Genomic DNA, 22,564 nt, shown 5'->3' with positions numbered 1-22,564 from the left:
TTTTCATGTTAACTATGAATTTACTAATCATACCTCCTACATTTATAAGCAAAATGGGCAGATGTATGTAAAAATGTATACTACAAGCATTAAAGGTCAGGACCAATTCATTTTTTTAGTCACAGGCTTCCAATCACAAAAGCAACCTTCCACTATTTGCTGCATCCTATTACCAAACGTATTTCAGATCCAATTTTTCAAATTGGATCTTTTGGGCCATTTTCACATCTAGGGCCTTGTCAAAGGTCTTAGTAAAGTCCATATGCACTGACCTCATCATTGCACTTTGCTACCTTTTCAAATGTTGACTATTTTTGTCTATCCATCCTTTTGATTAATCCTGTCCCTCAGATTTTTTTCTGACCATTTAAGTTAGTCTTACAGGACCACAGTTATTTGGCATATCCCAGACGCCCCTCTTGAATAAAACACTACATGAATTCTCCAACTTCTGCGCCCTTCTGTATTGTAACAGATGACAAGTATCATTGAAAATCAAACTGGCTGCACACACATATTGCCCTTTTCCTTCCCAATGGGCTCCACCCTTTCACTGGTTGTCCTCTTGTTCTTAATATTCTTATAAAATGCTTTGGGATTTTCCCTAATCTGTGCATGATACCTTGTGTACACTTGGTGCCCACCTAGTTTGGTTTATAAGAACCGTACTCCTGATGTGTACACTCTATGTTCTAGGCCCTTGTTCTTGCCAGATGCCTCCTTTACTTTTTCCATCCCTTGATCGTCCCATCAGCCACTGGTTCTTGGACTTGTTGACCTTGTATTGGCTCTCCAGCTCTCCCTATTTCATTTTTGGTGTGAGTTATCTGATCAGACTGCCACTTGCAGGAACTTTCTGTTTGTAGTTGGTTACTGCAGTCGCTATGTGCAATAATGATTATGATTCAGAAGTATGCTTAATTGGCTGAATAGTGCTTTGGGAGGACATCTCAGTGATCAGTCTTTGAAGGTCAGGAGAACCCAGGCCCCATTCCCAGCTTCTGCTGATCTGATGTGTACATTGGTCTAGTGAGCATCTGTGTACATGTATTTTTCTGGGAGGTGAGAATTTCTGTTCTCTTAAGATTAAATCAGTGCTTGTGTGATTCTCCTGTGTAGTCATGGCCTTTCTGTTTTGCAGGTAGCAGCAGCTCCCTTTATCGCTGGGGCCCTTTGGCTGAAACCTCCCTATGCCTTCCTCTCTTTGATCCCATCCAATGTAATTGGTAAGTGTTGTGTGGTTGGAACGGGGATTAACCTTCAGTGATTGTATGTGTACGTACAAGACTTGGATAGGAAGTTAGAGAGAAAGAGGTAGAAATGTGCAATGGGGCAGGATTCCCTACCAGGACCACAGCCTGTGATACTCTGCTCCCAAGTCCATCCCCAAAGATCACACGGCATGTTGTAAATATGTGCATTTCTGCGGTGTTTGTTAACGTCCAACAGCTCCTTCCTGCCTGCCTGTGTTACATCACTGTGTGTGTCCCCGCAGATGTTGGGAGCAATGAACAGATGGTGAAAATCTGTGTGTTTCAGCGAGTTTTAGTGGCTGTGGAGAGGGTCTGTGTATAGTGAGTTGGCACACAGTTCATGGATGCTGTGTAGGACTGCTTTGAGTCAGTGGACTGGACAATATTCGGGAATTCATCTTCGAGTCTGAATGAATACACTGCAATTGTCAATAACTTCATCAAGAATGTGTGCTTCTGAGTATATACTTGATGTACCAAATCAAAAGCCATGGATGAAAAGGAGATTTATGTTCTGCTGAGGGCTAGATCTGTGGCATTCAAGACTAGTGAGCTAGAACTACACAGGAGGTCCAGGTACAACCTACGGAAGAAAATTTTAAGGGCAATAAAACAATTCTGATTGAGGTTAGAGATGAAACTAGATGCGTATCAGCTCTGGCAGGGTTTCTAGGCCATTACTTCCGACAAAGCGAAACCTAACATCATGAATAGCTGCGATACTTCACTGCTCAACACTTTTTATGCACACTTTGAAAGGGAGAATAAAACTACACCTGTGCAAATCCCTGCAGTATCTGGTGACCCTGTGATCTCTGTCTCCGACATCAGAACATCTTTCAAGAGGCGTGAACCCTTGCAAGGCGTCAGGCCCCGACAGTGTACCTGGTAGGGCTCTGATGAAAACCTGTGCCAATCAACTGGTGGGAGAGTTTCAAGACATCTCCAATCTCTTACTGCTGCATTTGGAGATTCCCATCTGCTTCAAAAGGGTGACAATCATGGCAGTGCCCAAGAAGAGCAGATTGAACTTCCTCAATGACTATCACCTGGTGACACTCACACCTACTGTGATGAAATGCTTTGAGATGTTGGTTATGGCTAGAATCAACTCCTGCCTAAGCAAGGACTTGAATCTGCAGCAATAGGTCTGTGGCAGAGACAATCTCATTGGCTCTACCTATGTCAGGCTGCTGTTTATTGACTATAGCTCTGAGTTTAACACAATCATACCCTCAGTTTTAATCATAGTCATAGTCATAGTCATACTTTATTGATCCCGGGGAAAATTGGTTTTCGTTACAGTTGCACCATAAATAATAAATAGTAATAGTAATATTACTATTAGTAAATAGTAATAGTCATGGAAGTAATAACTAGTAATAGAATAGTAATAGCAAAATAGTAATAAATAGTTAAATAGTAATACGTAAATTATGCCAGTAAATTATGAAATAAGTCCAGGACCAGCCTATCGGCTCAGGGTGTCTGACCCTCCAAGGGAGGAGTTGTAAAGTTTGATGGCCACAGGCAGGAATGACTTCCTATGATGCTCTGTGCTGCATCTCGGAGGAATGAGTCTCTGGCTGAATGTACTCCTGTGCCCACCCAGTACATTATGTAGTGGATGGGAGACATTGACCAAGATGGCATGCAACTTAGACAGCATCCTCTTTTCAGACACCACCGTCAGAGAGTCCAGTTCTATCTCCACAACATCACTGGTCTTACGAATGAGCTTGTTGATTCTGTTGGTGTCTGCTACCCTCAGCCTGCTGCCCCAGCACACAACAGCAAACATGATAGCACTGGCCACCACAGACTCGTAGAACATCCTCGGCATCGTCCGGCAGATGTTAAAGGACCTCAGTCTCCTCAGGAAGTAGAGACAGCTCTGTCCCTTCTTGTAGACAGCCTCAGTGTTCTTAGACCAGTCCAGTTTATTGTCAATTCGTATCCCCAGGTATTTGTAATCCTCCACCATGTCCACACTGACCCCCTGGATGGAAACAGGGGTCACCGGTACCTTAGCTCTCCTCAGGTCTACCACCAGCTCCTTAGTCTTTTTCACACTAAGCTGCAGATAATTCTGCTCACACCATGTGACAAAGTTTCCTACCATAGCCCTGTACTCAACCTCATCTCCCTTGCTGATGCATCCAACTATGGCAGAGTCATCCGAAAACTTCTGAAGATGACAAGACTCTGTGCAGTAGTTGAAGTCCGAGGTGTAAATGGTGAAGAGAAAGGGAGACAAGACAGTTCCCTATGGAGCCCCAGTGCTGCTGATCGCTCTGTTGGACACATAGTGTTGCAAGCACACGTACTGTGGTCTGCCAGTCAGGTAATCAAGAATCCATGATACCAGGGAAGCATTCACCTGCATCGCTGTCAGCTTCTCCCCCAGCAGAGCAGGGCGGATGGTGTTGAACGCACTGGAGAAGTCAAAAAACATGACCCTCACAGTGCTCGCTGGCTTGTCCAGGTGGGCGTAGACACACTCCAAGATCTGGGCCTGTGTAGTTCCCTCTGCAACTGGATCTTTGACTTCCTCACTGGGAGACCACATTCTGTGCTAATTGGATAACATCTCCTCCTCGCTGACAATCAGCACTGGTGCACCTCAAGGATGTATGCTTAGCTGACTACTCTACTCCCTCTACACCCACGATTGTGTGGCTGGGCACAGCTCAAACACCATATATAAATTTGCAGATGATACAACTACTGTTGACAGAATTTTAGATGGTGATGAGGAGGGGTACAGGAGCAAGATAGATCAGTTGGTTGAGTGGTGTCACTGCCACAACCTTGCACTCAACGTCAGTAAGACCAAGGAAATGATTGTGAACTTCAGGAAGGAGAAGTCAAGTGAACACACACCAGTCTTCAGTGACGGATCAGCAGAGGACAGAGTGAGCAGTTTCAAGTTCCTGGGTCTCAACGTCTCTGAGCATCTACAATATCCTGAGCCCAAGATACTGATGCAATTACAAAAAAATTCATGGCTGTGGTTGTATTTCATTGGGAGATTAAGGAGAATTGCTATGTCACCAAAGACACTTGCAAATTTAAATTTCTACAGATGTACTATGGAGAGCATTCTGACTGGTTGCATCACTGTCTGGTATGGAGGGACCACTGCACAGGATTGGAAAAAGCTGCAGAAAGTTGCATACTCAGCCAGTTCCATCATGGGCACTAGCCTCTCCAGCATCCAGGACACCTTGAAAAGGCGATGCTTCATCATCATGAACTCCCATTGCTCGGGTCATGCCCTCTTCTCATTACTACCATTAGGGGGGGAAGTACAGGAGCCTAAAGACACACACAAAACATGTCAGGAGCAGCTTCTTCCCCACTGCCATCAGATTTCTGAATGGACAATGAACCCACAAACACTACCTCTCTTATAGACAATGAACCCACAAACACTACCGCTCTTGTAGACAATGAACCCACAAACACTACCTCTCTTGTAGACAATGAACCCACAAATACTACCTGTCTCATAGACAATGAACCCACAAACATTACCTCTCTTATAGACAATGAACCCACAAACACTACCTCTCTTGTAGACAATGAACCCACAAACACTACCTCTCTTATAGACAATGAACCCACAAACACTACCTCTCTTCTAGACAATGAACCCACAAACACTACCTCTCTTATAGACAATGAACCCACAAACACTACCTCTCTTGTAGACAATGAACCCACAAACACTACCTCTCTTGTAGACAATGAACCCACAAACACTACCTCTCTTATAGACAATGAACCCACAAACACTACCTCTCTTGTAGACAATGAACCCACAAACACTACCTCTCTTGTAGACAATGAACCCACAAACACTACCTCTCTTGTAGACAATGAACCCACAAATACTACCTGTCTTATAGACAATGAACCCACAAACATTACCTCTCTTATAGACAATGAACCCACAAACACTACCTCTCTTATTGCACTACTTATTTAATTTAATTATATATGTTATAGTTTATAATTTTCATTACAATATATATCATAATTTATAGTTTTTCTTATTATATATTGCAATGTATTGCTGCCACAAAACAACAAATTTCATGACATGTGCCTGTGATATTAAATCTGACTCTGATTGTGTGTGAATAGAGGTATTCTGCGCATATGTACAAGTTTTGCGCCCACTTTAAGAGTCCAGTGAGCATCTGTGCACATAGATGTCCAGTGAGCTGAGAATCTCTGTTCCCCCTTAATGTTTCCCTGATTAAGTTTCACTTTGTTTGCCCTGTCTTCTCTTTGCACTCCAGGTGAGATGGGGATTGGGGTCGCACTGACTATCGTTGTGGAGCTGGTCTCACCCGCAGTTCGCACTCCTGTGGTGGCCATCTACATCTTCATCATTTCCAATATTGGTGGGAATGCCCCGTTGCTGGTCACTCCTCTAACCAGGCATTGGAATCTGCGGCTTGCCTTGCTGATCCTGTGTCCTGGTTTGTACATCGCTGGTAGGTCCAAGCTTCGTTTATTGGCAGACAGATTCTGCTGAGGTAAACAGCATACAGGCCAAATGATTGTAACAAAAGGATTTCAGCCAGAGCATTATGTTCCTTTCCTGCTCCACCTTCCTTTCACTCTTCATCACCTCAGCCTCCTTTTCTCTCTCCCATCTTCTCCAACCCCACTTCACCCACCTCACTTCTTCCCTCCTAACCTTTCCATTCAGCCCATCAAGTCTGCTCCAGCATTTCATCACGGCTGATATAGTTTCACTTTCAACTCCATTCAGCTGCCTTCTCCCTGAAACCTTTGATGCCCTTACTAATCAAGAATCTATCAACCTCTGCTTTAAATACACCCAACACTACACCCTACAATGACTTGGCCTCCACAGCCATCTATGGCAATGAATTCCACAGCTTCACCACCCTCTGGCTAATTAAATTATTCTAAAGGGACATCCTTCTATTCTGAGGCTGTGCCCTCAGGTCCTAGACTCCCCCACTATAGGAAACATCCTCTCCACACCCACTAGGCCTTTCAATATTCGATAGGTTTCAGTGAGATCCCCCCTCATTCTTGTAAACTCCAGTGAGTACAGGCCCAGAGCTATCAAGTGCTCCACATATCTTAACCTTTTCTTTCCCAGGATCATTCTCATGAGCCTCCTCTTGACGCTCTCCAATGCCAGCATATCATTTCTTAGATAAGGTAAAATTCCCTCTCTCTTCTATCACTGACTCCTTTTGCCTCCACCTCTACCAGTTGGATTTTGTGGCATCAGGACATGAGCCTTGAAAAGCCAATAGGTGAGGAGGAAAAGGCCAGTCAGAGGAATTCTAGAGAATTCAGAGAACCCTCGGTTCAAATTACAATGTGGGCAGTAAAAGAGCTTAAATTTAGTTTTAAAACAATCTGGAAAAACTTTTTGGATCACCAAAGGTAATCATAAAAATTGAATCTTCATTGAAAAGAAACAAGTATTTCACCAATACGACTTGGAGAAGTTATCACTACCTATTAGTAACTCCAGTCCCACATCAGCTGATTGGCTTTGATCTAATTGACAAGATGGTCAAGAATTGATGATCTTGTCCTGTTTGTGACGTGTCAAGAATAGATAAATCTGGGCTGGCCAGTTAAATCTTCACATTGATTGGATTAGGCAGAGTGTGTCCCCTCTGCCTGGACTGATAATACGTTTCATTCCACAAATGGAGTAGGGCACCTGCAATTTTAGTCACTATGTATCTTTATTAGAACACAGAACATAGAAATCTACAGCACATTACAGGCCCTTCGGCCCACAATGTTGTGCCGACCATGTAACCTACTCTAGAAACTGCCTAGAATTTCCTCACTGCATAGCCCTCTGTTTTTCTAAGCTCCATGTACTTATCTAAGAGCCTCTTAAAATACCCTATTGTATCTGCTTCCACCATCGCTGCCGGTAGTGCATTCCACGCACCCACCACACTCTGTGTGAAAAATTACCCCAGACATCCCCTCGGTATCTGTTTCCAAACACCTTAAAACTACGCCCCCTCGTGTTAGCCATTTCAGCCCCGGAAAAAGCCTCTGGCTATCCACACAATCAATGCCCCTCATCATCTTGTACACCTCTATCGGGTCACCTCTCATCCTCCATCGCTCCAAGTTCATTCAACCTATTCTCATAAGGTACGCCCTCCAATCTAGGCAATGTCCTGGTAAATCTTCTCTGTGCTCTCTCTATAGTATCCACATCCTTCCTGTAGTGAAGTGACCAGAACTGATCACATCCCTCTTTTCCCTTCTCTGTCTTACTCCTCTCTCTGTATGAAGCTTCCAGCAGAGCTACACTACTCCTAGCTCTGTAACTTCCTTAACTACATCCCTCATTTTCTTAACCCAACATCCACCTTATCTGTGTAAATCCTTCAATCATTGCTCCTTTCATGTACAGGGAACTGACCAGGCATAAACAGATCTTTTATAGGCTAGTCAGATGTAATGATGAGGACTGGTATTGGGGTCTCAGCCATTTACAAATTGTATTAATGACTTGGCTGAAGCCATCAACAGAATGGTTGCTGATAACACAATGATAAGAAAGTAGGTTGAGAAGAGGATGAGAGAAAGAGTCTACAGAGGGATATAGATAGGTTAGGTGAATGGGCAAAGATCCAGCAAATGGAGCTTAAGGTTGAAAGATGTGGAATTGTCATTTTAGTTGGGAAAATTAAAAAGAAACATGATATAAAAGCTGAAAGGCCTGTGATCTGTGGATGCATGGATCTGTTTTAGTGTTTGATTTGCAGGAAGCTGGACTGCAGGAAAGGGGTTAACAGATTCCTGTGGGGTCTTGACCAGGTTGATATACAGAGAATGTTTCCTGGTGTGGGAGAATCTAGGACGAGAGGTCACTGTTCAAAACCATGGGTTGCCCATTTAAGGCAGAGATGAGTTGATAGATTTCCTCCGAGGGTTGTGAGTCTCTGGAACTCTCTTTCTCAACAGGTAGTAGATGTGGGTCTTTGAGTATTTTATGGCAGAATTGGATCATTATTTGATAAGCAAAGTGGTGATAGGATACCAGGGAAGGTGGGATACAGAGTTGAGGTTGCAGTCATGCCATCAGTCTTAAGGTCAGACCTTATTCAGTCTTATTCCAGAAGACTTGAGGATCAATCTGATCTATTCATACACTCGTATAATTCCCCACCTCACCAGCCATTCTACTCTAATTCTGCAGCTCATCCAGTCTTGCAAGCATTGGATATAACTGGGCATTCCCCATGGGCGACCTCTTTTCAGTTGCTCCACCAGTGATGGTGGTTACCGTTCACTGGAGACCCTTCCTGTACTCCCCTACCTTTGCACCTTTCTCTCACCTTTTAGTATGCTACTTAAACTCTACCTCTTTGGCCATGGTCCAGATTCCTTGGTGGTGCTAAATTTTATTTGATACTTGATCTTGTAAACAGCCTTAGGATATACCACACTGTGAAAAGCTGCTATGTAAGTGTGAATTAGAAATGGGGGCTTGGATTATGAGGTATCATTATTGTGGGCATCCTACTGCGCATTACAGCTTATGAAGTACTTTTGACAAAAAGCACTGGAAACACGGAACAAGTCAGGTGGCATCTGTGGAAAGAGGAACAGTTAATACTTCAAGTCTAGAACTTTTCATCAGAACTGGGAAGACAGCTCAGTACAGTGTTGACTTTCTTCCACTGTCTTCAGCACTGTGCCTTTTCCTTTGGCCCGGGACCTCACCGCAAGTCTGCGGACACTCCCTCACATCTCCAGCATTCTCAATCCACCCGTCCCCTTCCCTTTGGTCTGTTTCTTACTCTTGAGTTATTCATTGCTAACTACCAACAGGACATCGAATACTTTGATTATCTGTTGTATCTTTCTCTAACTTTAACAAACGGTGACTGATCTGAAACCTTAACTTGGCTTCTTTTTCAACAAATGCTGCCTGCTCTCTGACTGCTTGTAGAACTTATCGATTTTCTTTCCGATTTCCAGCAGATTTTCGATTTTCATATATTTTCGCAGTGTGGTCTCTGTTGTAGTCCAGGGAACCACCTCCTTTGACCAATCTTACCCAAAGCTATTGTGCAGCTGTTTTGCTGTACACTTTCTCCAAACGCTGTTGCTGCAGATGTATGCTGATACTGAGTGGCTGTGTTTTTCTTTCAGGGTCCTTGCTATTCCTCCTTTCCCTCATTGTAATCCGCTGGGAACAGAAGAAGGTCTTTGAGGAGGAATCACGCCCACTGCTGGGATTTGATCGTGTGGTCTTTGACCACGGATCTCTGAGGCAGCTGGAGCTGGAGCTGGAGCTGGACAGCTGATCATTTTCCTGGAGGAATAGTCTATCAGACCCTGCCTCAAGGAATGGATTTCTTGGGGGTTGTGTGCAGGGGTCAGTGCAGTTGTTTTGGGGGAGGGGAGAATTAGCCTAACGCACAGTAAGCTCTGTCTGAGATGCTGCAGCGCGAATCATACAGCACAAAAACAGGCCCTTCGGCCCTTCGTGAGGATCCCCTGCTATGCAGGAAGACGCAAATTAATGTAATGTTATGTTTAGAAATGATTGCATTATCAGTGCAGTAATTATTTAGAAATCTGGAGCAAGCTTCAAATTTCCAGAGAGCATTTTCTGTAACAGACACAGTAGATTACCAGCCCAAGGTCAAAATAACAACTGGCTTTTTCAACCTGTTCTTTGTATTTGCTGCTACCGCTGGTGACTTCTGTTCTTGCATCTCCCTGTCTCTCTGCTCGCCCATGGCTCTCAGTTCCCGATGACGGGTTGGTGCAGCGGTTAGTGCTGCTTCCTTCCAGCTTCCGGTGACCTGGCTTTGATCTTGGATCGACGGCTGGGGTGCAGTGTGCCTGGAGTTTTCCCACTCTCCATGTGTGTTTCTGCCTCTCACCCCCCCCCCCCCGCCCCTACAATGAGCTGGTAGGCCATTTTGTAAAGCTCTGGTGATCAAAGCACAGTCCTGACTGTGAGAAGTTTGCATGGTCTCCCTATGACTGTGTGGAGTTCCTCTGGTTTCCTCCTATATCCTGCAGTCTGGTGAATGGCTCCTTGCATGTGGGTCAGTGGTAGAATCTGTAGAGGAGCGGGTGGGAGTATGGGGAAAGTAAAATGTGAATGGATGCCCTGTCCGTCAGTGTCGCCATGATGGGTTGAAGGGCCTGTTTCTGTGCTGGGCGATCTATGATTTAATTTGTTACTACAGATTATCCCTTGGGTTAGCAGAAAGAATCAAGAGAGAGCGAGTTTTAGGCTCCAGGGGAATCAGGAGAGGAAGAGAGGACTGAGAGCACCCTGCCGAATGTAATAAGTGAACTTTTATCTGATAAAGGTCATCGCTGAACAGCAACATTGCTTCTCTGCACCGAATGTTCCCGTCCCAGTGAGGGAAAGTGCTGGAGTTATCTGCTGTTGTGTCTGCTGCCTGCTGCCTGCTGCCAGTGTTAAAAAAATCAGTTTTCCTGAATTTTATTGTTTGACTTGGATCTCAAATATTAAACTTGTTTTGCTGGCTCTGTCACAAGTGGCCACTCAAACCTCTCCCCCGCGTGTTGTAGTCATTAGCTGAATGAGTTGAAATCGCTTGTTGAATGATCCTGTATGGCTCTCGCAAGTAAAACAAACTGGGACGGTCTGACAGTCAGACTCTGTGGATCAGATTTATCATCACTGACTTTATGACGCAAATTTTGTTCTGCAGCGATGGTACAGTGCAAAGATATAATATTACTATAAACTACACAATAAATAAATTGTGCAAACGAAAGGAATGAGGACTTGGTATTTGCGGGTTCACGGACTGCTCAGGAATCCGACGGCAGAGGGGATGGAGCTAGCTTCTGCACTCCTCCGCCATGAGAGTAATGAGAGGAGGGCATGTCCTGGATGGTGAGGGTCCTCAGTGTGGATTCCGCCTTCCTGAGGCATCGCATCTTGAAGATGTCCTCGATGGAGGGGAGACGTGTGCCTACGATGCAGCTGGCCGGATCCCTTATACTCGTGTTCGCTGGAGTCTCCATTCCAGGCCGTGCTGCAAGCAGTCAGAACGCTCTCCACTGTGTAACCTGGGACAGAGTCAGCATCGGGCTCAACTGGGCCAGCACTCCTTGTGTTCGCTTATGTTCTCGTGTGTGTGTGGAGTTTTAAGGGAGCTTCTTGGCTGTTCTTCCGACCCTGCCATTGCCACATGGAAGACCCAATCTAGTGCTCGGTGATCCCTCAGCATCTGGGAGGCCAGAACAGGGAAAAAGCTGGTTGAATGGGCAGGTCATGGTGTACATTATCACTGGCCAGCAGTCCAGCATTGACTCATATTGCCTGGCACAGTTTGGCACTAATCAGGGCAGAGAAACTCATAGCACCAGGGAGAAAGATTGAACACCGTTTACAGGCACTGGTCCATACTGACCAGCGCAATTGCTGACCAGTTCCAGCACCAACCATCACCGTTGATGGTGACAGATTGGCACTGACCAACAAAGAGAGCCACCCTGATCACAACTCACAGGCTGTGGCTACCATCGACCATAGGCACCAGGGACCTTTGATTGGCACAAAACAACCCTGGCCAGTATGGTTACTAACTGACAACAAATTGTCAATGAGGGGCTCTGACTGATTTTTGGCACAGATGGCTGAGCTGCTACCTCATAGGACATAGAAATCTACAGCACATTACAGGCCCTTCGGCCCACAATGTTGTGCCGACCACGTAACCTACTCTAGAAACTGCCTAGAGTTTCTCTAGTCCGTGGCCCTCTATTTTTCTAAGCTCCATGTACCTATTTAAGAGGCTCTTAAAAGACCCTATTGTATCCGCTTCCACCGCCGCCGCCGGCAGTGCGTTCCACAATCCCGCCACTCACCGCGCCAGTGACCTGACCTTGGGTGCACTGTCTGTGTGGAGTTTGCACGTTCTCCCTGTGAGCGCACGGGTTTACTCTGGCCGCTCCGGTTTCCCCCAGCACCCCATGTAGCGCAGGTCGGTCGGTTAACTGGCCATTGGAAGTTAGATGAGTATGCAGGTGGGAGTCTGGGGGAAGCTCACGAGAAAGCTTCAAAAAGGCGGCACTCGTTAGTGAGGACCCCATCACCCAGGGCATGCCCTCGTCTCACTGCTACCCTCAAGGAGGATGTGCAGGAACCTGAAAACACACACTCAACATTTCAGGAACAGTTTCTTCCCCTCCACTATCGGAATTCTGAACGGACAGGTATTTTTCCCACTCTCTTTTTGCGCTACATTTTAAAAAATGTATACTTATTGTAATTTATAGTTATTATGTATTACAATGTACTGCTGCTGCAAAACAACACATTTCATGACACGTGCTGGTGATACTAAACCCGATTCTGATTCTGAACTGCGGGTTATTAAAGTTGAGATTAACGGAGGATGAGTGCAAGTGGACGGTTGATGGTCAGCATGAATTCTGTGAGCTGAGGCCTTGTGTCCACGCAGTATGCCTCTGCTTTCTATGACTCTAATACAACCTGGGGTCCACAGACTCCTTGCTTAATGGTATTGGTCCATGGCATAAAAAAAAGTTGGTCTAATCTAATTATCCTCATTATTGACCAATGATTGGGTGAAGAAAACATTTACTTTTAATTTATTTACAATGTTTGGTCATTGTCAGAAGTCCAGCATTTATTACTCAGTGTTTATCCTTGAGAGAGAACATTGATCAGTACAGCACAGTACAGCACAGTACAGGACCTTCACCCCATGATGCACTGCTGACCTTTTAGCCAGCTCCAAGATCAATCTAACAAGAACAGTACAGGACCTTCACCCCACAATGCACTGCTGACACTCCATGTTCAATCTAACTCTGCCATGGACAGTCCCAAGCCCTGCTGTGAAAGGAGGAGGGTTGGGCATGGGGCTAGCAACCCCCATCCCATAAAATTCCAGTTGTACAGAAATGCCAAAAGAAGCTCCAAAGGCCTCATCGCTGGGAGAGGGAGGATCTTCACCTGGAAGACTGAAAATGGGTTACTCATCAGGTGTAACTTGAAAGACTAGCCCGGTACAGGAAACTGGCGAGTTGCTGTTGGCGGCCTATGCTTCATTAGGGGGATGGCCTTAAGAAGAAGATCAATCTAATGTTTCTCTCCCACATAGCCCTCCATTTTTCCTTCATCCATATCCCTATCTATGAGCCTCCTGTGTCCCTAATCTATCTGCCTCTACCACCATATCTGGCAGTGCATTCCTGACACCACCACTCTCTGAGTTTAACAAAAAACTACCTCTGATATCTCCTATATTTTCCTCCAATCATCTTACAATTATTCCCTCTCATATTAGCCATTTCCACCCTGGGAAAAAGGTGCTGGCTGTCCATTCTATCAATGCCTCTTATCATCTTATACACCTCTATCAAGTCACCTCTCATCCTCCTTCGCTCCAAAGAGAAAAACCTGAGCTTGCTCAAACTTTCCTCTTAAGACAAGCCCTCTAATACAGGAAACATCCTGACCATCTCCTCTACACCCTTTCTAAAGCTTCCATATCCTACCTAAAACAAGGAAATCAGAACTTAATATACACCTTACCAATGATGAGGAAATCAGAACTTAATATGATCCCGCAAATATGATCTAACCAGATATAGAGCTGCAACATTATCTCAGGTCCCAAATACCCAGGTGAAGTTCACACCCATAGTTTAGGAGATATTCCTGTACAAATTTGTTTTTGACAATTTTCAGTTTGTCCCACTTATTATGAATATATTTGTTACACGTTGATGGTGAGCTATTTTCTTGAACTGTTACTGATTATGCCGTAAAACTGTCCCACAGTTGTGTGTTCCAGCAATCTTACCCACTGACGAAAGAACACCAAAATATTTCCAAGTTAGGAATTTGAGGGAAGATTGGTTGGCAGGTTGTGAGAGCAAGCCAAGACTGAGGACGTTCTCCCCTGGAGTTGGAGGCGTCCGGTGGAGTGGTAGCTGACCTTGGATCAATCAATACCAGGGCAAGGCGGCTGGTAACAGGCTGTCAGCTCTGCTTCTCTCCACCATTATCAGATTATTAGTCTGATAATGGTGGGATTACCTCACTTCACCTTCCTTATCTCCCATTAGCAATCAGTTAATACACCAGCTCTTGCTGTTCCATCCCTTGGCGTAAATCCAGCCCAAGTTCTCTGCTATCTCTCCACTGAGGCGGAAACTTCAGTGCTTCGTTGGTAAGAGGAGCATGTGACTGTGACTGAGTGGGACAGAGCTGGAACAGCCATCTCTATGTAATACTGGATGACATTAACTTAACTTTATACTTTAATGTCGCCAAACAATTGGTACTAGAATGCACAATCATCACAGCAATATTTGATTCTGTGCTTCACACTCCCTGGATTACAAATAATAAATATTAAAAATTGTTAAAATTAGTAAATATTAAAAATTTAAATTATAAATCATATATAGTAAATAGAAAAATGGGAAGTAAGGTAGTGCAAAAAAAACCAAGAGGCAGGTCTGGATATTTGGAGGGTACAGCCCAGATCTGGGTCAGGATCCGTTCAGCAGTCTTATCACAGTTGGAAAGAAGTTGTTCCCAAATCTGGCCGTATGTGTCTTCAAGCTCCTGAACCTTCTCCTGGGAACTCCGATTCTATCCCGGCTGTGCCAAGCCGAAAGTCTCCAGCTCCTCACTGGTCTTTGTCGTACATGGAGCAGGAAAATCAGGACCTCACCCTTGCTTGCAATGCAAGGACCAGCCACGTGATTTTGTCTTGTGATTGACTTTGTTTGAAAACCTTCTTGGTGTGTAGCTGGAATGCTCTGACCTCCTCCATGATTAAGCCTGCTCTGTGGACTAAATTGACAGAATCTGCATAATCCAGAGAATTACAAATTCAGGGATTTAGTCTTTGGATTAAAGATCAGATGATCTTATCCGACAATAGAGTCAGACAGTGGATGGACACTCGGTCATTGGTCAGAGGACGAAGCTCCCGGACACCCCACAAACACTTGGACAGTGGCTTGAGGACTGCCCACATCCCTGTTACTCTTTGGACGCTTGGGCATTGGCCAGAGGACAGAAGCGTCCCTGAGATCTTAGGGCTGATGTCACGTTGTGCAACAGAACACTGGCATTATCCAACTTTCTGAAATTCATGGCCGATTGATCAAAGAAAGTCTTGGATAGCAGATACGTTCCCAATAAGTGGGACAAACTGGAGGTTATCAGAAACAGATTTGTGCAGGAAGATCCCCTAAACTCTGGATGTAATCCTCAGCCAGGTATTCAGGATTGGAATTGACTCAAGTGGTGTCAATGGTTAGTCAACGGACTCTACTATGTGGTTCTTTGCTCTTGCTGACTATGGTGGACTGGTGTCCCAAAGGTAAGGACTCTTCTGTTTTCCCACTCTCATACTTTCTCTTTCTTCTCTCTCTCTCTCTCCCACTCTTTTCTATCTTACTCTTTTTCTATTTCTCTCTATATCATTGCCTCACCCCTCTTTCTAATTCTCTCTTCTGTCTTGCTCTCTCTATATCTCTATCATTTACACTTTCTCTCTATCTCATTTTCTCTCTCCTCTCTCCTCTCTCTCCTCTCCCCCCTCCCTCCCCCTCCTTCCCCTCCTTCTCCCCTCCCCTCCCCTCCCTCCCCCTCCCCTCACCCTCCTCCCTCCCCCCTCCTTCTCCCCTCTCCCCTCTCCCCCCTCATCTCCCTTCTTGTTGCTAAGCGATTGGATTTTTGGGTGCTATCTTTGTGTTCACACTATTATCATCAGATCTATACATCAGACGGTCTGTCTTGTGTCTCTAAAAGATACCAGCCATGACTCAGCCTGTAGTGTCTCATGATAAGCAAACAGGTTGCTGGTTCAAGTCTCCTGTTGCCAGTGGAACATTGTACTCTGGGAGAGATGTTCATGAGCAAGTGCAGGACTGAAGGAGGAGGAATTCTGAGGGAGGGCTGCAATGGTGTCTTTCAGATGAAAAGGTAACGAGTCTGCCCTTTTAGCTAAGCGTAAAGGCACCGCTCGAAGAAAAGCAGAATTCTTTTGTTCTAACTCTGCCTTTTACTGAAATATTGAGTAGGAAGGGGATTATTTTTAAGTAGGTTTACTGAGATGAGATTTGCTTTCGGGGTTTTGTGAAGGATACTTAGAACACTCAAAAAGGGCATTATCTGAGGGATTAAATAAAGAGATTGTTGAGCATTTAATTGGGGATTATTGATCAGGGTAGCCATATTTATAAGATCCAATCTGAGAATCGTTTTAGCTTTTATTCAGTGTGTATTCATAAAAGAACTATGACAAACACAAGAGATTCTACAGATGCTGGAAATCCAGAGTAACACACACAAAATGCTGGAGGAACTCAGCATGTCAGGCAGTTTCTATAGAGAGGAATAAAGGGTTGATGTTTTGTGCTGAGAGCTTTCATCAAGACTCAGCAACTATTACTTGGGTTCTGGGGATGATGGGGATATTATCAAAAGGCTTGTCTGGAAGAGCTAACTGAGGGATTTAGATGGGAGGTTATGTAAAGTGTTTATACAAGGAAACTATTTGTAGGATTTAATTTGGGTTTGTCAAGGAGATTTATCTGACATTTTATTCAGGGGGTTTGCGAAGGTAACTGACATAGAGTTGCTTATGTGCTGTTTCAGTGGGCAGTCTCCAGTGCTACGGCTGCAACCTAAAGACAGGTTCCCAGGAGATGGATGTTGGCTGTTCTAGTCCTGAACAAATGACCTGTTCACCCTCTCACCAAGGCTTCAAGCACAGGTTCTGCATCAGGATTGTAAGTGGTGAGTAACCTCTCAGGTTACAAGCATCAACTATTAAACATTTAAACCCAGTGCATTCCCAGCCTTGATTTGTATTGGAAGAGTAGAGATCATTCTCAGTAGCAAAAAACATTTCTGGTGAATGTCCCTGGATTCCGGTATCTGCCTCGGTGAGCATCGTACCCAAAAAAACCTGCTTCCCAGTGAGAACGCTTACCCATGGAACCCACACTCCAGTGAGGGCCAGTGCCCACGGTATCTGTTTTCCAATGAGAATGAGTACCCATGGAACCCACACTCCAGTGAGGGCCAGTACCCATGGTATCTGTTTTCCAGTGAGAACGAGTACCCATGGAACCCACACTCCAGTGAGGGCCAGTGCCCAAGGTATCTGTTTTCCAGTGAGAATGAGTACCCATGGAACCCACACCCCAGTGGGGGCCAGTGCCCAAGGTATCTGTTTTCCAGTGAGAATGAGTATTCACGGAACCCACACTCCAGTGAGGGCCAGTGCCCAAGGTATCTGTTTTCCAGTGAGAATGAGTACTCATGGAACCCACACTCCAGTGAGGGCCAGTGCCCGAGGTATCTGTTTTCCAGTGAGAATGAGTACTCATGGAACCCACACTCCAGTGAGGGCCAGTGCCCAAGGTATCTGTTTTCCAGTGAGAATGAGTACCCATGGAACCCACACCCCAGTGGGGGCCAGTGCCCAAGGTATCTGTTTTCCAGTGAGAACACGCACCCACGGAACCCACATTCCAGAGGGAGCCAGTGCCCTTGGAGCCCATTTCCCAGTGGGAAAGAGTGGCCACAGAATTCCTACTGAACCCTGAATCAGTGGCAATAGAATGCAACCCCCAGTGGAAGCAGTGTCCGTGAATCCATATGATGGTGGAAGCCCCTGGAATCTGAGGCCCCACTGAAGCCACTTGGGGCACAGCGGCAGCGCTGTTACCTGTTTCTCAAAGTTCGTAACTAATTCTTCCTATTTCTGAGAAGTTTGTGACGTGTAAACTCACCGGCCACAATGCCCCTGCGTTTGCTGAGTGGTGTATCTCTTTTTCTCAGTGGTGCTGGGGGAGGTCTTGGCAAGTGGCTGTGCCACAGCACGTCAGTGCCAACAGGAGGAGTTGCCAGGTGTCCGCATCCAGTGCTGTACCTCTGACCTGTGTAACCACTCTGCGAAGGCTCGGCTCACTCTCCCGCTCACCTTCTGCCTCCTCTTCAGCATCGGCACAGCTTGCGCTGTGGCGTGACCCCCGAGGATCCCGTCGGCACGGGGTGAGTGTAACGCGTCCAATGGAAGTGCCAGATACTCAACCAGTTCGGTCACGAATAGAAAGAAGGATCTGTATTTACGTACAAAGCACCCTTCATGGCCTCATGATATTCTAAAGGGCTTTATAGCCAATGATGTAGTTGAAGGGCAGTCACTGATGCCATGTAGAACAAGTGATGGTTAACTTTATTTCATTTGGTTATTCTATGTCGAGCTACGGAATGGCAACAGGCCCTCCCAGCCTCATGAGCCTGCAATGCTCATTGTGACCAATGACCCTACTGACCCGTTTGTCTGTGGGATGTGGAAGGAAACGGAAGCCTGCAGGTGGAATCCACGCGGTCACGGAGAGAGCGTAGAAACTCCTTACGGGCAGCACTGGATCCGAACCTAGGCTGCTGACGCTGTAATAGCGTTGTACTAACCACTATTCTACCATGCACTGGAACTCCAAACAACCACATTGAGATAATAATCAGAAAACTTCTACAATGTGGTTTGAGAATAGGCAGGGCTTAGGGTATTTGTTCAGCTTAAAAAACCTTGCAGAGGATTGTCTGAGGAATGTCAAGAAGAGGAGTCAGTAGAACATGTAGTTCTGAGTTGCAGGAAGTATGGGATACAGAGAGAGATGATGAGAATTAATCTAAGGGAATTGGGGATGCAGGAATTCGCATTCAAGGGGTTGCTGGGCATGAGTGAGAGAGCTCAGGTCAGGGTATTTTTTGCTTTCTTAAGGGGTACAGATTTTTTTATATAGGATATGATGGATAAGCAGGAATAGGGTACTAGGATGGCCAAAGATAGGAGAATGAAGTGTAGGTTAGGGTATATGTGTGTGTGTGTGTGTGTGCGTGCGTGTGTGAGATGGGTGAAGGGATTTAGAATGTAAGTCTATTACACACTCCAGAGCAGAAGGTGGCGGTAATGCACCATTAAGATGGGTGCCAACCACCGTAAAACAAGAAGAAGAAGGAGACCTTACAGCAGCACACCTGTGTAATGTAACACCTCCTCAGTTCTGTACTGGGGCCATTGCCCGGGACTGTGGTTTCCAGTACTCAAAGAGGGCCTTGAATCCACAACCCTGGAAAAAGACCATTGCTTCACTGAACTAGAGCTTGATGTATTTAATAGGGGATGATACCGAGACACTTACTCCTGTAATATAACCCACGTTGAGAAGAAGATATTCTCATAAAGTCACATAAAAATTGCTAGTGAATGCAGCAGGCCAGGCAGCATCTATAGGAAGGGGTACAGTCAACGTTTCGGGCCGAGACCCTTCTTATGGTTTAAGTACACACAGGAAAACCTTTGGTCACGGATGAAGCCTGCCTGCCATCAAAGACATACAGTATATACAGAAAGGTGCTGGAAAAGGGCCAGTAACATCATGAAGGATCCCACCCACCCTGCTCATGGACTGTCTGTCCCACTCTCATCAGGGAGGAGGCTACGTAGCACCCACACCAGGACCACTAGACTGAAAAACAGTTACTTTCCCCAAGCAGTAAAGCTGATCACCACCTCCACCCACTAACCCAGCCCTCCTCACCCCCAACCCCCACTACTTTATCATTTCCTGTCAGTCACCTTTATGACAGACACTCCTGTGCCTAGCATCACTTTATGGACATATAATCAATCTGTGCACAGTGCCTTGTAAAAGTATTCAGCTCCCAACCCTTTGTTCACGATATTGATCAATTTAACTGAGAATTTTTATTTGTGAATCAGATGCTCTCTTTTTTTAACAGCAGTGCCCCAAAAAACAGGGAAAATTGTAAAGCATGAAAAACTAAAAATTCAAAACCTGAGATGCCAGCATTTCAAAAATACTCATCCTTCTTTGCTTGGTACTTAGTTGAACCACCTCTCGCAGCTACTACAGCCAGTAGTCTTTTTGGATAAGTCTCTATTAACTTGCACAATGTGATGGAGCAAGATTTGCCCATTCCTGCTTGGAGAATCACTCAACCTGTGCGAGGTTAGTCGGAGAGTGGTGGTGGACAGTAATCTTGAGGTCTTGCCAGAGATGTTCGATCAGGACTCTGACTGGGCCACTCAAGGACATCGATTTTTTTTCCACTTGAAGCCACTCACTCCATGGTTGCTCTGACAGTGTGCTTGGGTTGTTGTCCTGCTGAAAGATGAACTTCCTCCCTGGTTTAAGCCTTCTGGCAGGGGCCAGCAGGTTTTTATCCAGGGTCTTTCTGTATCTGTATTTAGCAGCATTCATCTTCTCCTCAGTCCTTACCAGATTTCCAGTCGCTGCTGCAGTGAGGAATCCCCACAGCATGATGCTCCCTCACCATACTTTACAGTAGTGATGGCATTACCTGGCTGATACACAGTATTAGATTTCCACCACACATACTGCTCAACATTGAAGCCAAAAGCTACCACTTTAGTCTCATCCGACCACAAGACCTTCTTCCACATCTTTACAGAATCTTCTAAGAGATGCTTTTTTTTTTAAAGTCGGGGCTTCTTCCACAAATGCCCTTTTTGTTCAAAGCCTTAAAGATTGTGGAGCCATGAACTTCATCTCCAGTTGCAGACACTGACTTCTGCAGCTCAATCAGAGTGACTGTTGGTGTCACGGGAGCCTCTCTTACAAGTATCATTCTTCTCCAGCCATAAGTTAAGAGGAGCAGCCTGATCAAGACAGTGTGGCTGTGATTTCATATTCTTTCCAATTTTTCACAATGGACTGCACTCAGTTCCAGGGTATGTTCAGTGCCTTTGAGATGGTCTTGTACCTGTCCCCAGATTTGTGCTTCTCTATTATCATTTCCCTGACTTGTCTTGAATGCCCCTTTGTCTTCATTTTTGTTTGGTCTGTTGAAAATCTACCATATTGTTGGACGTTACAGAGAGAGAGGGTATTTATTCTTATGAATTCATTGAAAAGAGTCAATCCTCCAATTTTCTACATCAATAAATTGGGTGACTTGATAGAGTATTACTTATCCAGTATTGCTTCTGAGGAAAATTAGTGTAGGAATTACTTCTTCAGCCTCATAATTTTGGTTTTCAATTTTTAGTAAATTGTTGACAAGTTTTGGATTTCTTTTTCTTTTGATTTGACATGATGCACAATGTTTTGTAGATTAGCTCAAGAAACCCCACTTCAGTATATTTTAAATCTAGAAAAAGAGGCAATAAATTGTGAAAGAGGTTCTGGGGGCTGAATACTTTCTCACTCTATATAAGCTATCTTATGTATTTATGTTCATTGTGTTTTTTATTTTTATTGCGTTCTTTATCTTATTGTGTTTTTTTTGTGCTACGTCAGATCCGGAGTAACAATTATTTCATTCTCCTTTACACTCTTGTACTGGAAATGACATTAAACAATCTTAAAATGGATCAATCAGCTTATTTGCCTTATTTGTTCCACCTGTTAGTGAAATGACTGTGATTTACTAGATGGTGATAGGTATACAGAGTGTCTGTGCTCTGTTTTACAGATCTGACACTAAACTCTCGAGCTCTGGGAACACTTGGACCTCATGAAGTCAATGTCGACTGCGTACTCACTCTGAGGGAGCCAAGGCCTCAGTGATTTGTTAGTGACTCACAGTTCCTTCTGATGGTGTTTCCGAAAGTGTCCTGAATGCTTCAATGCTTGAATGTAAGATGCAGCCAATAAAGTGAAGATAGTGTCTCGTTCTCCTCTCTCCTTCCTGTTTGTGAAAGGTGCGGGAGAGGAGGTATTGTTCAGTGTGTCGGAGATGGGCTGAGGGACCAGGTGTGAAATGAGGAGGAGCAGACTTGTACCCTCAGCTGTGCACAAACACACACACAAACAGAGATATGCATGTGCATGCACACACACACACACACACACACACACACAGAGTTATGCATTGGCATACACACACAGATGGGCACAAATAGGCAGGCATATAAATGCAGACACATATAGACAGGCATACACAGACAGATAGATACACACCTAGACAGGTATACACAGACAGATAGAGACACACGTAGACAGGTATGTGTACACAAATCCACACACACACACACACACACACAGTATGAATATTTATTTTGTTTTTGGGCAGACATACACACACACACACACACACCTATCATATTGCACACATGCACACACAGGAAAAGGCAGACAGGTAGACATTTGCAGATGCAAGCAAGTACTTATCTACTTGTGGATACATCTAAGACAAATATTCTCATGTACCTAGATAGATA

At 44.9% G+C, this 22,564-nt stretch overlaps 2 protein-coding genes across 4 annotated transcripts in view; both read left to right on the top strand.

Moving 5' to 3' along the window:
• The window catches only part of LOC134359651 (uncharacterized MFS-type transporter YitG-like), a 28,718-nt gene extending 17,692 nt beyond the window's left edge, over window positions 1–11,026 (top strand). Inside the window, exons 7-9 of the mRNA XM_063073147.1 lie at window positions 1,142–1,226; window positions 5,561–5,758; window positions 9,444–11,026. Coding sequence (XP_062929217.1) covers window positions 1,142–1,226; window positions 5,561–5,758; window positions 9,444–9,598 — 438 coding nt within the window. The 3' untranslated portion in view covers window positions 9,599–11,026. The remainder of the gene's footprint in view (window positions 1–1,141; window positions 1,227–5,560; window positions 5,759–9,443) is intronic.
• Window positions 11,027–15,355: 4,329 nt separating this feature from the next.
• On the top strand, window positions 15,356–22,006 carry LOC134359650 (prostate stem cell antigen-like). Of its 3 annotated transcripts, none has more exons than XM_063073145.1 (4): window positions 15,356–15,658; window positions 16,939–17,072; window positions 18,130–18,342; window positions 21,817–22,006. In XM_063073145.1, exons 1-4 carry the CDS (start codon window positions 15,589–15,591, stop codon window positions 21,820–21,822), a joined length of 423 nt encoding a protein of 140 aa, XP_062929215.1. In that variant the 5' UTR covers window positions 15,356–15,588; the 3' UTR covers window positions 21,823–22,006. The 3 variants fall into 3 exon arrangements, 2 of the variants coding, with proteins under 2 accessions (XP_062929215.1, XP_062929216.1); XM_063073146.1 differs by having other exon boundaries at window positions 16,939–17,079; XR_010021163.1 differs by lacking the exon at window positions 15,356–15,658 and adding an exon at window positions 16,156–16,263 and having other exon boundaries at window positions 16,939–17,079.
• The last annotated feature ends 558 nt before the right edge of the window (window positions 22,007–22,564 follow it).

Source organism: Mobula hypostoma, chromosome 21 (assembly GCF_963921235.1).
Source record: "Mobula hypostoma chromosome 21, sMobHyp1.1, whole genome shotgun sequence".
NCBI classification, from domain to species: Eukaryota; Metazoa; Chordata; class Chondrichthyes; order Myliobatiformes; family Myliobatidae; genus Mobula; species Mobula hypostoma.
Note: the sequence above shows the minus strand (reverse complement) of the source record. Positions and strands in the feature narration are given on the sequence as shown.